Source organism: Schistocerca americana, chromosome 3 (genome assembly GCF_021461395.2).
Source record: "Schistocerca americana isolate TAMUIC-IGC-003095 chromosome 3, iqSchAmer2.1, whole genome shotgun sequence".
NCBI classification, from domain to species: Eukaryota; Metazoa; Arthropoda; class Insecta; order Orthoptera; family Acrididae; genus Schistocerca; species Schistocerca americana.
Genome location: NC_060121.1, coordinates 329,107,711 through 329,121,856, shown reverse-complemented (window position 1 = coordinate 329,121,856; position 14,146 = coordinate 329,107,711). Strand labels below are relative to the sequence as shown.

Genomic DNA, 14,146 nt, shown 5'->3' with positions numbered 1-14,146 from the left:
TGTGTCATTAGACGTTTGATTCTCTTTCTGCATTAGTCTTTTGTTGTATTCACATTTGTTGTTTATTAATACTGTTAATAATAGTAGTTACTTCCATTGCAGAGTAAGTTTGTGATTATTGTAGTCAGGTTTTTAACATCATCTTATTGTAGTAGCGGAACTTATAAAAAGTAAAATTTTACCATGAGTGAGAAGTGTGGGCTTTGCCGTAGGTTCGTGAGTAGTGGATTGCTGTGTGAGACTTGTTCGAAGTATTTTCACTGGGGGGAATGCAGTGGGGAAGCCAGTGGAGATCCTCTCCTGGAACTGCAGTTTATGTAGCAAGAGTAAGTTGATAGAGGAGCAGGAGCGTAAGATCTGTGCCCTTCAGGTGCAGTTGAAAAACGCACAGGAGGAGCTAGATAGGATGAGGAGGGAGAAGGGGGTTGGGGAATGGGAGCTGGCTGTTGGCAAGAGATCTGCTAGGAGAAGAAGATTTTCAGATAGTTTTACTATTGGTGTTTGTAATAGATATGACCAACTGTCAGAGTCTAGTGGAGAGGAATCTCTAGTAGCTGTAGATGTAGGAAGTATGCAGCAGACCTCAGTAGTTACGGTGGCTAGAACAGTTGCAAAGTCGAAGAGGAAGGAGGTGGTTCTGCTGTTAGGTAGTTCTCATGGCAGAGGTGTAGGCCAGCAGTTGCAGGAAGTGCTGGGGAGTGAGTACCAGGTCACCAGTATTGTGAAGCCTAATGCAGGATTGGCTCAGGTGACTGTTAACATAGGGGGGTTATGTAGGGATTTTACTATAGAGGATCAGGTAGTGATTGTGGGTGGGGCTGGTAAAAGTATTGATGGGGATGGGGAGTACAACATAGACGGTGACCTGGAAAAGATAGCCACTCAGACTGGCAACACGAATGTGCATTTCGTGGAACTGTTTCAGCGTCACGATCGGCCCCACCTTAATACAGCCGTCAGGCGTAATAACATCAGACTTGGGGGTGCGCTGATGACAGAAAGCATGGGTCACATTTCAGTGGTCCCCCCAGGGGGTCCACAACTCTTTTGTGGACACGTGGGTAGCGAGCACGGGACCCCGAGCTAATGTGGCCCTCCTTCCTTTCCGGGCTGCATACCTTCCCTTCCCTTTCCGCATCCTTCCCCGTCCCCCATCTTCGCCCCCCCCCCCTCACCTCTGGCTCTTTCCTTCCCTTTCTCCCCCTCTGGGAGTATGGTTTGTGCCTACGTCCGGAGACGTACGCTCGAAACTGTTCCAAATTCCTTGCTTTCTACACTTGCAAGTCCTCGTCCTTCCTCTATCCTTCTCTTTTCCTTCCCTCTTCTCCTTGCCCTTTTCTCCGCTGCGGCGTTTGAGACCCCCTCTTCTTTCCTTGCCCTTTCTCTTTTTTCCTCCCTGTGCGTGTCTGAAGGCCGACTCACGCACTTCCATGCGTAGCCGGTGACGGGGTAACACGTAATTCCCCGCCCCGGGTAGACAGGTAGGACACGTACGTACCCCCTGGTAACGGCCAGGCCCAGGGAGGGGTGATTACCCGAGCTGATACCTTCCGAAAGTGCCGATTGGTCCCTCCATCCGTTTGTCGGGAGGTGTGACCTGAGGTGTGAACAATCACCTAAGGCGGGTGTGCCCTCGGTGAGGGCACCCACAAGGGAGGAGCGCGCCATCGGAGACGCCGGTAATCATGGGGATTCTTCCGCAATGGTTTCCTCACCTTCCACTATGTCTGCTCACAAACGTAAGTTCACTGAGTCTCAGCCACAGACGGTTCTTCCATCGTTGCCACAGTTCCTTGTTGTTTCTTGGTCTGACGAAGGTCACGACTTCTCCACGGTCAACCCTTTCATTATTCAGAAAGGTGTCGACGCAATTGCAGGTCCTGTAAAGTCTTGTTCCAGATTACGGAATGGCACCCTGTTGTTAGAAACACACAGTGCCCTCCAGGCAAAAAAATTGCTGCGTACTTCTCTGCTCCACACCTTCCCTGACCGGGTGGAACCGCACCGTACCTTAAATTCCTCGCGTGGAGTCGTTTATACACGCTCCCTCGATGGATTGTCTGACGAAGAAATTCAGCACTACCTGTCTGACCAGGGCGTCACGGCTGTTCATCGGGTTATGAAAAGGGTTGACACGAACATCATTCCAACCCGCACTGTCTTCTTGACATTTGACAAAGTTCAACTCCCATCGAAAATCAAAGCAGGCTATGAGATAATTTCCGTTCGCCCTTACGTCCCAAACCCTACGCGTTGCTATCGATGTCAGCGGTTCAATCACACCAGCCAGTCCTGTTCCAATCCGGCCAAATGTGTTACGTGTGGCAAGGATGCCCATGAGGGTGCTTGTCCACCTCCATCCCCTCGCTGCATCTACTGTATGGGTGACCACGCTGCTTCCTCTCGAGATTGCCCCGTTTTTAAGGACGAAAAGCTCATCCGGGAAATAAGAGTGAAGGAAAAGGTGTCGACCTTTGCTGCTCGAAAATTATTCGCCAGTCGACAGCCCACCGTGCCTCAGACAGGAAAATACAGCACTGTCCTTGCTTCTCCTCGGCCAACATAGGAGGCGGCCACGCAGACTTGCGACCTCACCTTTAGTACCACGGTCGTCAGATCGGCCAGCGCAAAGATCGCCCGTTCAACCTCACCACTCTCGCCTGCCCACTCTATGGCTCACCCTTCGTCGGGTTCTGCTAAATGTCGAGCCCAAAAGTCAGACGCCAAGTCTTCGAAAAAAGAGCATACTCGTGAAGAGTTTTTACGTACCGCAACTTCACAACCATCGGTTCCTCCTTCATCTAAACATCATACTTCCAAGAAGGCTACGAAGAAACACAGTTCCTCTCCTTCTCCGCCAAGGCGTGTCCCATCTACAGCAGCACCTGGCGGAAATCGCCCTCGGCCGTCTTCTGTGTCGCCGAGGCGCACTGCTGGTGGCCGGTCAACCGGCCGATCGCTGGTGGCAGGAGCTGCTCCTGATCAACCTATGGATCAGGATCTTCTGCCTTCGACTGAATGCCATTCCATGCTGTCGGTCGCAAGCTCTGAGCAGTCGTTGAGTTGACAGCACCCTTGGTCACGTTCCTCCTTTTTCTGTTCACCCTATGTTCATTATCCACTGGAATATCCGCGGCATTCGAGCCAATCGGGATGAATTGTCGATCCTCTTACGATCCTACTCGCCGGTCATCTTCTGTCTTCAGGAAACAAAGTTGTGTCCCCATGACCGCTTTTTTCTCCCTCATTTTCAGTCCGTTGAAGGCACTCCAGCCCATGCAGGACTCATGATTCTTCTCCATGATACTCTCCATTAACACCCAATCCCCTTAAACAGTTCCTTCCAAGCTGTCGCCGTCCGTCTTTCCATTTCTGGATACACGTTCTCTCTTTGTACGGTATACATTCCATCGTACACACCAGTGGCACGAGCTGATCTCCTTCGTCTTCTTGGTCAGCTTCCACCCCCCTATTTGCTGGTTGGGCCCACCACCCGCTTTGGGGATCTCCACATCCTTGTCCACGTGGCTCACTATTGCTAGACGTCTTCCACCAAGCGGATCTAGTTTGCCTCAACACTGGGGTCCCCACATTTTTGTCTGCCTCCACGACAAATTTATCTCATTTGGACCTTGCGGTCGGTATTGTTCCGCTAGCTCGGCGCTTCGAATGGTTCGCCCTTGATGATACACACTCGAGTGACCACTTTCCATGTGTTCTTAGACTGCAGCCTCAACTGCCATATATGCGCTCGCGACGCTGGAAGTTTGCCCAAGCCGATTGGACACTTTTTTCGTCTCTAGCGACATTCGATGACCGTCGCTTTCCCAGCGTCGACGATGAGGTCACACATATTACCGACGTTATTCTTACAGCTGCGGAACGTTCAATACCACGCACCTCCGAATTGCCCCGGCGCCCCCCAGTTCCTTGGTGGAACGAGGCATGCCGTGACGCAATACGTGAGCGGCGACGTGCTCTTCGCATTTTCCGTCACCATCCAACTTTGGCCAACTGTATCCGATATAAGCAGCTCCGTGCGCGATGCCGTCGCGTCATCCGCGATAGCAAGAAGGCAAGCTGGAAATTCTTTATTAGCTCATTTAACACCTTCACTCCCTCCTCGGAAGTTTGGAGTCGGCTTCGACGGTTCTCAGGCGCGCTTAGTTTCTCCCCGGTCTCTGGGCTCACTGTCTCGCATGATACCTTAGTGGACCCCGTCGCAATTTCTAACTCATTGGGTCAGCACTTTGCTGAGATTTCGAGCTCTTCAAATTACCCACCAGCGTTTCTCCCGAAGAAACGTGCAGCGGAAGTGCGACATCTTGCTTTCTCCTCTCAAAATCACGAAAGCTACAATACTGTTTTCTCCATGCGGGAACTCCAACATGCCCTCTCTTCTTCTCGCTCCTCCGCCCCAGGACCGGATGGTATCCATGTCCAAATGTTGCTGCATTTATCAACCCATAGTCTGCGTTACCTCCTTCGCCTTTATAATCGAATTTGGACCGACAGTACCTTTCCCAGACGATGGCGGGAAGCTATTGTCGTTCCCGTTCCGAAACCTGGAAAGGACAAACATCTCCCCTCTAGCTATCGCCCCATTTCTCTCACGAGTAGTGTCTGTAAGGTTTTGGAGCGTATGGTGAATTACCGTTTAGCTTGGTGGCTGGAATCCCGCAGTCTTTTAACACCAGCCCAATGCGGATCCCGAAAGCATCGTTCTGCAGTTGACCATCTTGTTGCTCTCTCCGCTTATATCATGAACAATTTTCTCCGGAAACGCCAAACGGTAGCAATATTTTTTGATCTGGAGAGAGCATACGATACCTGTTGGAGGACAGGCATCCTCCGCACACTGTTCTCTTGGGGCTTTCGAGGCCGGCTGCCCCTTTTTCTTCGCGAATTTATGGCAGAGCGCACATTTAGGGTGTGGGTGAACACTACTCTCTCCCGTACTTTCTCCCAAGAAAACGGGGTACCCCAGGGCTCCGTGCTGAGTGTTGTACTGTTTGCCATCGCCATAAATCCAATTATGGATTGTCTCCTTCCTGATGTCTCGGGATCCCTCTTCGTGGACGATTTTGCGATCTACTACAGCTCTCAACGGCCCAGCCTTCTTGAAAGACGTCTTCAAGGATGTCTCGATCGCCTCCACTCGTGGAGCATCGAAACCTGCTTCCGTTTCTCACCCAGTAAGACCGTTTGTGTTAATTTTTGGCGACGTAAGGAGTTTCTTCCGCCCTCCTTACATCTAGGTCCTGTCAATCTTCCGTTTTCCGACGTCGCTAAATTCTTGGGTCTTATGTTTGACAGAAAACTGTGCTGGTCCTCCCACGTTTCCTATCTTTCGGCTCTCTGTCTGCGTTCCCTTAACACCCTCCGTGTCCTGAATGGTACCTCCTGGGGAGCGGACCGAGTGGTCCTTCTCCGCCTCTATCGCGCCTTAGTGCGCTCGAAATTTGATTGTGGAAGCATAGTCTACTCCTCTGCTCGGCCGTCTATTCTTCGGCGTCTCGACTCTATCCACCACCGTGGATTACGTTTAGTGTCTGGAGCTTTTTACACCAGCCCTGTGGAAAGCCCTTGTGCTGAGACTGCTGAACCTCCGCTGTCCAATCGGCGGGCAGTCCTTCTGAGTCGTTATGCTAGCCATCTGTCTTCCATGCTTGCTCATCCAGCCCATGACCTTTTTTTCGACGCCTCCTTTGATGTAGGGTATGCAGGCCGCTCCTCCTCCCTACTACCCCCGGGAGTCCGCTTCCGTCAACTGCTCCATTCTCTTTCCTTCCGCTTTCCTAAAACCTTCTTGACAACTTGGGGTACAGCACCGCCTTGGCTCCGTCCCCGGATCTACTTGCTCCTTGACCTATGTCAATTTCCCAAGGATGGTACCCCTACACTTGTTTAGCGTCGGGCATTTGCTGCTCTATGTGCACAAATGACGGACGCCACATTTATTTACACTGACGGCTCGAAAACATCGTTAGGTGTAGGGAGTGCCTATATTGTTGGCGACACCCCAAATCACTTTCGGCTTCCCGACCAGTGTTCTCCAGGCTGTCCACTACATCCGCCGCCATCAGCGGATACAGTACGTAATCTGCTCAGATTCTCTCAGCTCTCTCCTAAGTCTCCAAGCTCTTTACCCTGTGCACCCTCTGGTCCACCGGATTCAGGATTGTCTGCGCTTGCTCCACCTGGGGGGCGTCTCGGTGGCGTTCCTCTGGCTCCCGGGACACGCTGGTATCTGTGGGAATGAGGCGGCCGATATAGCGGCCAAGCCTGCAGTCTCTCTTCCTCGGCCAGCTATTCAGTCGCTTCCCTTCACCGATCTACGGAGCGGTTTATGTCGCCAAGTTGCTCATTTATGGCATGCGCATTGGTCAACACTTCCCCATAATAAATTGCGGGAAGTGAAAGCCCTTCCTTGCGCTTGGACCTCTTCCTGCCGAACGCGTCGTCGGGAGGAGGTAATTTTAGCTAGGCTCCGGATAGGGCACTGTCTTTTTAGCCATCGACATCTTTTAAGCGGCGATCCTCCCCCACTCTGTCCCCACTGCTCTCAGCTGTGGACGGTCAGACACCTTTTAATTGAATGCCTCTATTTTAATCCGCTACGCTCCCGTCTACAGCTATCGCCTGATCTATCGTCGATTTTAGCAGATGACACGCGCTCAGCCGACCGCGTTCTCCAGTTTATTAGTGACAGTGAAATGACGTCAGTCATTTGAAGCTTTTTTTGGGGACAGCCGACCCCTTTCTGTAGTGGATTTTTAAGCATTCCTTCTGCTTTTAGTTTCTCAAATTTTATGACTGTGTTCCCATTGCTGCTGATTTTAAATTTCGGTTTTTTCCTGTTTCCGAAGTCACGGGCTGGGCGCTAATGACCATAGAAGTTTTGCGCCCTAAAACCACAAACAAACAAAAACAAAAAAACATTTCAGTGGTGTCGCTGGAGTCTATCAGCAGGACGGGTTTCACTAGACATGGCCTGCACCTCAACAGGTATGGGAATATGGGAAGGGGAGGTTGGCAAAGCTTATAGGTGACAGCATAGGTGGGGTTCGTGGGATCACTCATGGGAAAATTCCTGCAGTAGTGGGTGTTAGAGCTGCACCATTTTTAGATTGAAGTCAGCTGATAGGTATTCCTGCTTAAGGGAAGTCTAACAGAGGAACCACTTTCGACAAAGCTTAGGTATCCGAGTAATGAGGGAATTAGTATTTTTCATCAAAATATACAAGGTATTAGGGATAAAGATAGTGAACTGCTTATAGATGTTGACTCTGAAATTATTAATTACTATTAAAAACAGTCTTGATCACGATTTATTTTACAAGGTGACCGGTTTCGACCACTACTGTGGTCATCTTCAGACCATTGAGTAGGAACCCCTTTCTGTTGGAGAATCAGTGATTCTTCTAGTAATGAGGAATGAACAAAAATATTGTCTATGGTTTGTGATTCTCCAACAGAAAGGGGTTCCTACTCAATGGTCTGAAGATGACCACAGTAGTGGTCGAAACCGGTCACCTTGTAAAATAAATCGTGATCAAGACTGTTTTTAATAGTAATTAATTACAAGACATTGATCACTGCTGTTCCCATAATGCATTCAAAAGTAATTCTGAAATTATTGTTATATCTGAACACTTCTTAAATAAGGAGATAATTCAGAGGCTTCCTTTACCAGGATACAGGTTGCCTGGCAGCTTTTCGAGGAGCTCTTTGCGGCGTGGGGGAGTAGCCATGTATGTGAAAAACGGCATCCCATTTGAGTCAATTGACGTTTCAAAGTACTGCACTGAAAAGGTGTTTGAATGTTGTGCAGGTGTGGTTAAATTTAACGGAGCTAAACTTCTAACTGTTGTTATTTATAGATCCCCAGACTCTGATTTCACAGCATTTTTGCTAAAGGAGGTTCTTGGTTCACTTTATAGGAAATACAAAAAGTGTGGTGACTTCAATATTAATTGTATAAGTGATTGTTCAAGGAAAAGGATGCTGGTAGACCTCTTTAATTCATATACTCTTATGCAAACCGTATTCTTTCCAACGAGAGTGCAAGGGAACAGTAGAACAACCATAGACAACATTTTTGTTCATTCCTCATTACTAGAAGGGCATTCTGTTAGCAAAAAGGTGAATGGCCTTTCAGATCATGATGCAAAAAATTTAACTCTAAAAGATTTTTGTGCTGCAACACGTGTTAAATATAGTCATCAGCTGTTTATGAAAGCTGATCCAGTTGCTGTAGAGACCTTTGTAAACCTTATCAAGGAACAAGAGTGGCGAGATGTTTATGGCGCTGATGCAGTAGACGATAAATATAATGATTTTCTCAAGACTTTTCTCGTGCTCTTTGAAAGTTGCTTTCTGTTAGAACGTTCAAAACAGGGTACTAGCACAAACAGGCAGTCTGGGTGGCTGACTAGAGGTATAAGAATATCTTGTAGAACAAAGTGGCAATTATATCAAAACGTTAGAAACAGTCAAAATCTAAATGCAGCAGCCCATTACAAACAGTATTGTAAGGTGCTTAAGTGTTATTAGGAAGGCAAAAAGTATGTGGCATGCAGATAGAATAGCTAAGTCTCAGGATAAAATTAAAACCATATGGTCAGTCGTAAAGGAAGTGGCTGGTCTGCAGAGACAGGTCGAGGATATAGAATCAGTGCGTAGGGGAATGTCCGTGTAACTGATAAGTCGCATATATGTAAAGTATTTAATAATCACTTTCTGAATATAGCAGGTGAACTAAATAGAAATCTAGCCCCAACAGGGAATCATATAGCGCTCTTAGAAAAAAAGGGTTCCGAGACTGTTACCTGAAATGCTCCTCTATGATACTGACAAGAGGGAGATTGAGTTAATAATTAAATCACTAAAGACCAAGAACTCTCATGGATATGACGGGGTATCTAGCAGAATACTGAAGTATTGTTCTATGTATGTTAGCCCAGTACTTAGCCATATCTGTAACTTTTCCTTTAGGAGTGGTCGGTTTCCTGAGCGATTAAGGTACTCGGTAGTGAAGCCACTTTATAAAAAGGGAGTCATTGATAATGTTAGACCTATTTCTATGCCATCGGTGTTTGCTAAAATTATAGAGAAGGTTGTATATACAAGGTTACTGGAGCATTTAAATTCACGTAATTTGATGTCAAATGTTCAGTTTGGTTTTAGAAATGGTTTAACAACTGAAAATGATTCTCTTTTCTCTGTGAGGTTTTGGACGGATTAAATAAAAGGTTGCGAACGCTAGGTGTTTTCTTTGATTTAACGAAGGCTTTTGACTGTGTTGACCACAAAATATTACTGCAGAAGTTGGATCATTATGGAGTAAGGGGAGTAGTTTACAATTGGTTCGCCTCTTACTTTAAGAACAGAAAGCAGAAGTAATTCTCCGCAATATTGAGAGTGGTAGTGATGTTCAGTCCCAATGGGGCACTGTTAAGTGGGGCGTTCCCCAAGGATCGGTGCTGGGGCCACTGCTGTTTCTTATTTATATAAATGATATGCCTTCTAGTATTACAGGTGATTCAAAAATATTTCTGTTTGCTGATGACACCAGCTTGGTGGTGAAGGATCTTGTGTGTAATATTGAAACAGTATCAAATAATGTAGTTCATAAAATAAGTTCGTGGCTTGTGGAAAATAATTTGGTGCTAAATCACAGTAAGACTCAGTTTTTACAGTTTCTAACTCACAATTCAACAAGAACCGATATTTTGATCAGACATAATGGGCATATTATAAGCGAGACGGAACAGTTCAAGTTCCTAGGCGTTCGGATAGACAGTAAGCTGTTGTGGAAAGCCCATGTCCAGGATCTTGTTCAGAAACTAAATGCTGCTTTATTTACCATTAGAACAGTATCTGAAATAAGTGACACTTCAACACGAAAAGTAGTCTACTTCGCATATTTTCATACGCTTATGTCGTATGGTATTATTTTTTGGGGTAATTCTTCTGATTCAAAAAGGGTATTTTTGGCTCAAAAACGGGCTGTTCGAGCTATATGTGGTGTAAGTTTGAGAACCTCTTGTTGACCCCTATTCAATAGTCTGGGAATTCTGACATTGCCCTCACAGTATATATTTTCTTTAATGTCGTTTGTTGTTAGCAGTATTAGCCTATTCCCAAGAGTTAGCAGCTTTCACTCAGTTAATACTAGGCAGAAATCAAATTTGCATGTGGAATGCACTTCCTTGACTCTTGCGCAGAAAGGAGTGCAGTATTCTGCTTCATCCATTTTCAATAAGCTACCACAAGAACTCAAAAATCTTAGCAGTATCCCAAACTCTTAAGTCTAAACTGAAGAGTTTCCTCATGGCTCACTCCTTCTATTGTGTCGAGGAGCTCCTGGAAGAGCTAAAAAATTAAGTAAATTCCAGTGTTACTTTGTTGATTTTCTTTATTTAAAGTTACGACTTGTCACCTGAATATGTTTTTTTATATTTCACTTTATCTGTTTCTAATATCGTGTTATAATTTCATGTATTGACTCGTTCCATGACCATGGAGACTTCTCCTTAATTTGGTCCCACGGAACAATAAATAAATAAATAAATAAAATAAAATAAAAAAAGTCATTGGGGGCGGGTAACATCAGGTGTCACCGAGGGTTCAGTATTAGGTCTTATACTCTTTTCATTGTATGTAAAATATGTGTCATCAGTTTTGTCCTGCTGCAAATACAACATGTACACCGATGACTACCAGTTGTATCTAAGTGAAAAACAAATAAACTAGATGACAGCTGTCGAGAATCTCAATATCGACCTGTATGCACTATCAAAATGGGCACAGAATATAGGGGAATCCCTACCATCTCTAAAGCTAAATGGGACAAATATCAATTTCTACCATCCAGAAAAGAGTGTAGGAGTAATAACAGGTGGAAATATAAATTGGACTGAGCACTTAACTACAATGTGCAAGTACACATCAGCGTCTCTTTATGCCTTACAAAACTGTAAAGAGCTATTCCCTATTGACCTGAGAAAAACTTGTACAGAAACCTGTACTTCCAATTATTGATTACAGCGATGTTATCCTACAAGATCTTTCCCAGGAAAGTTCACATGGAACTGGTTATAAACACATGTGTTCGTGATACCTGTGATGTTCGACTCTTTGGGGACAAATGCAGAGATTTTCATTACCTCTGTCTTCTCTACTGTCTTATCAACCAACACTGTCCCTCATAACTCTTCTCGACCTTAACGTTGTCATCTGGACAACAAGGCAGAGACACCCGTTCCAATTGGAGCAAAATCTTTTCTGTCCCAATTTATCGTTCCGCCACTTCATGGAAGTCCTCCTCAGTAGTAAGAAGCCAACTCTGGATTAACTTCCCCCATTACTTTAGAGAACTGAACAGCATCTCCAGGTTCAGAAGACAGTTAATGACGTAACTACTAAAGCAAAAATAATAATTGTTATTTATGTCACTGTTATTGTCATTATTATTATGATTTTTATTGTTATTATTATCACTATTGTTACGACTGTTAGTGGCAGCCGTTGCCGTTGTACAAGTACTACCAGTATTAAGTTTGCTAGGTCATAGTCAGAATGATTTACTCACGTTGGCACTTCAGATACTCGAATCATTTTAGTACCATTTGTCACATTAAAATTGTTATTTCTTAGGAAACTATGATGTAAAAAAAGTACCGTATGTTTGAAACCCTGGTCTGTTGTGCGAGGGCCCGATGGTCCTAATCAGATCAGGTTAAATAAATAAGAAAATGAAAAACCCTCGATGATTCTAAGGTATCACCGAAAAAACAGTTTATACCATGTTGCTCATGGAAAATCGTATCATAACGCCAAAATTCTGTCAATTACTAATCTACAATATAAAAGATAAACAAGTTCGTGCATAATTTTTTTAATTTTGTTGTCCTGATATGAATAGATGTATATATGATGAGATAAATTCTATTTGATTGAATTTGCTGTTTTATTCTGTTTCAGTTACAACGCGTATAGTCTGGAATCTCAACAGTGGATAGCGACATCGCATCTGTATATCAGAACGAGATCTCTGCCATGTACATCCGGCGGCAAATTTCCGGAATAAAGAGGAAATATTTTGCATTTTCGTACCTGAGTGTAAGAGTGCGAAAACCAGCATTATGCGACTCCTACAATTATCAGGGTAAAACTTGGTGTGGAAACTTGCAGTTGCTTATCGTACAATACATTATGCACGACCGTTTTGGGAATCTGGCTAATGGGGAAGGCTTAGTTAGGAAGAGTCCTTGTAAAATGTAGTACATTAAATATTTAACTACAAGACAGTATGATGCTGAACTCATGTATTTCGTGATTTTGTCCTGTATCGTACCTTGGAGTGCAGAAGTATATATTAGTCTTGTGAACATATGCAAATATTTTATCAACAGTGTACGAAATTGTTGTTAACTGTTCGGGAGTTTCTTGCTTGTTTGTCGGAAATAGTGAAATACTCAATTCATGGTATTTGTGAACTGTCAGCAACAAGAAAAATAAAAATAAAAATTAGTGTTATCACGTTTTGCGTTTTTTTTTGTCGGGAATAGTGAAATAATCAATTCATGGTATTTGTGAACTGTCAGCAACAAGAAAAATAAAAAAAATTAATGTTATCACATTTTGAGTTTTTTTTTGTTCATAACCTTCATACACATCCCAGTCTAAAAACGTCAGAATGTTGGAAAGAACATTAAATACTTTGAGCCTCTTAAATAGTGAGCCTATCAATCCTGAATAACGGATCTGAAAGATACGCCTTTAATCTTGATCCAAGCACAGAAAAAGAAGATAGCATACTTGTAAAATTAGTGAACTCATCCTCTGTCGCCACCGGCTTAGCGATGCGTGGTAACCTGCCGCTTTTCGGGACACGATGAGGACAACCTGATGCTCATGGAACCCGCCTCGTGGGTTGATAGGGTTCGTGTTTTTCGACTGATTTTCCTCATCCCACTATGTAAATACCGGGTTGGTTCTCACGTTCCGCCCTGGGATACCTGTAGGTAAACTTTTAGAAAAGGATCTCACACTTGCAAATGAGATACACTATAGACGCAGCCAAGTGGGATTCGCAGGTTCTGGCCTGGGGGGTTAATAAAAGACTGATGACGGTAGATGACTAGTCTCTTTTAAACCGCCACCATCATTCTTCGTGTTACACATGTTATTTTGCAGATCCATTATAAATCATGTAATTTCAGTTGCTTGAAGTTAATCATACACCGCGTTTCTCCAGTATAGAACACACTGGCTTCGTGTTGGATATCTCGAGGACTCTACTCGTCCTTGTGCTCGTAACCTTGCCCCATATACCACCACACAGACTCTACAGAATGCCTCGGGTTACAGTGGCACCGAATAACCTCTTCCGTTGATTCACAGACTTAAGTTTACGTTACATGGAAATACAGTGGTATATGTTTTTACAGCTCGCAGAAATCAACATTCGCCGTATCTTAAATCATTACTAAATTATGTTCAGTGAAATCTGGAAATAAATTTTCATCCTTTGTGAGCTGTTTGTGCACACGTCTCAACCTGTGTCACGAGTCGAAGTATGCCAAATACCCAGCAGACAGCACGATTTATCGGACGAGTATGAAGCGTGCGGCCTCAGTTCAGCTTCACACGTTGCTGTCACATCTGTGGCGCCTTGTTTCTTCACTGCATGCATTGAAACGGGATGTAAATAACTTGTTTACAGGTTAATTGCCGTCGTTTGCAACTGTAATAAAAATGTTATTAAGACCAGGCGCGTTTCGCTTTATTTTTATGCAACTTCAGCGGTCACTGTAACAATATGACATTTTTCTCTTACCACTCTGTTTGCTTTGATGATTAACAGATCTAATATTTTACTTACTGCTATAAACAGTATGTATTCTTTTCGTGACCTTTTTTTTTTGTTTATTCCGTTCTTCTTCCTCTTCCACGTGTTTGTGTTGAGTATTTGCATTTGCACACAGAGCTTTCACTGCACTTAACACATTCACAGTTCTGTGTTGGGAACTATCACTGTCCTCTCACCATTTTGCGTGTTATGTTTTGCTATTGCGGGAGGCGTTCGTCTTTTGTTTGTTTTCAAAGTGGTGGAGGTGTCTGCTATCGCTCTGTGAGT

General features: G+C 44.6%; 1 protein-coding gene across 2 annotated transcripts in view; it reads left to right on the top strand.

Annotated features, from left to right (window-relative positions):
* Nucleotides 1-12,563, top strand: part of LOC124605280 (DNA ligase 3) — a 640,740-nt gene extending 628,177 nt beyond the window's left edge. Inside the window, exon 23 of one of the 2 annotated variants that reach the window (XM_047136859.1) lies at nt 11,989-12,563. In XM_047136859.1, the coding sequence (XP_046992815.1) occupies nt 11,989-12,003 (15 nt within the window). In that variant the 3' untranslated portion in view covers nt 12,004-12,563. The remainder of the gene's footprint in view (nt 1-11,988) is intronic. The other variant, XM_047136858.1, reaches the window with a different exon arrangement.
* The last annotated feature ends 1,583 nt before the right edge of the window (nt 12,564-14,146 follow it).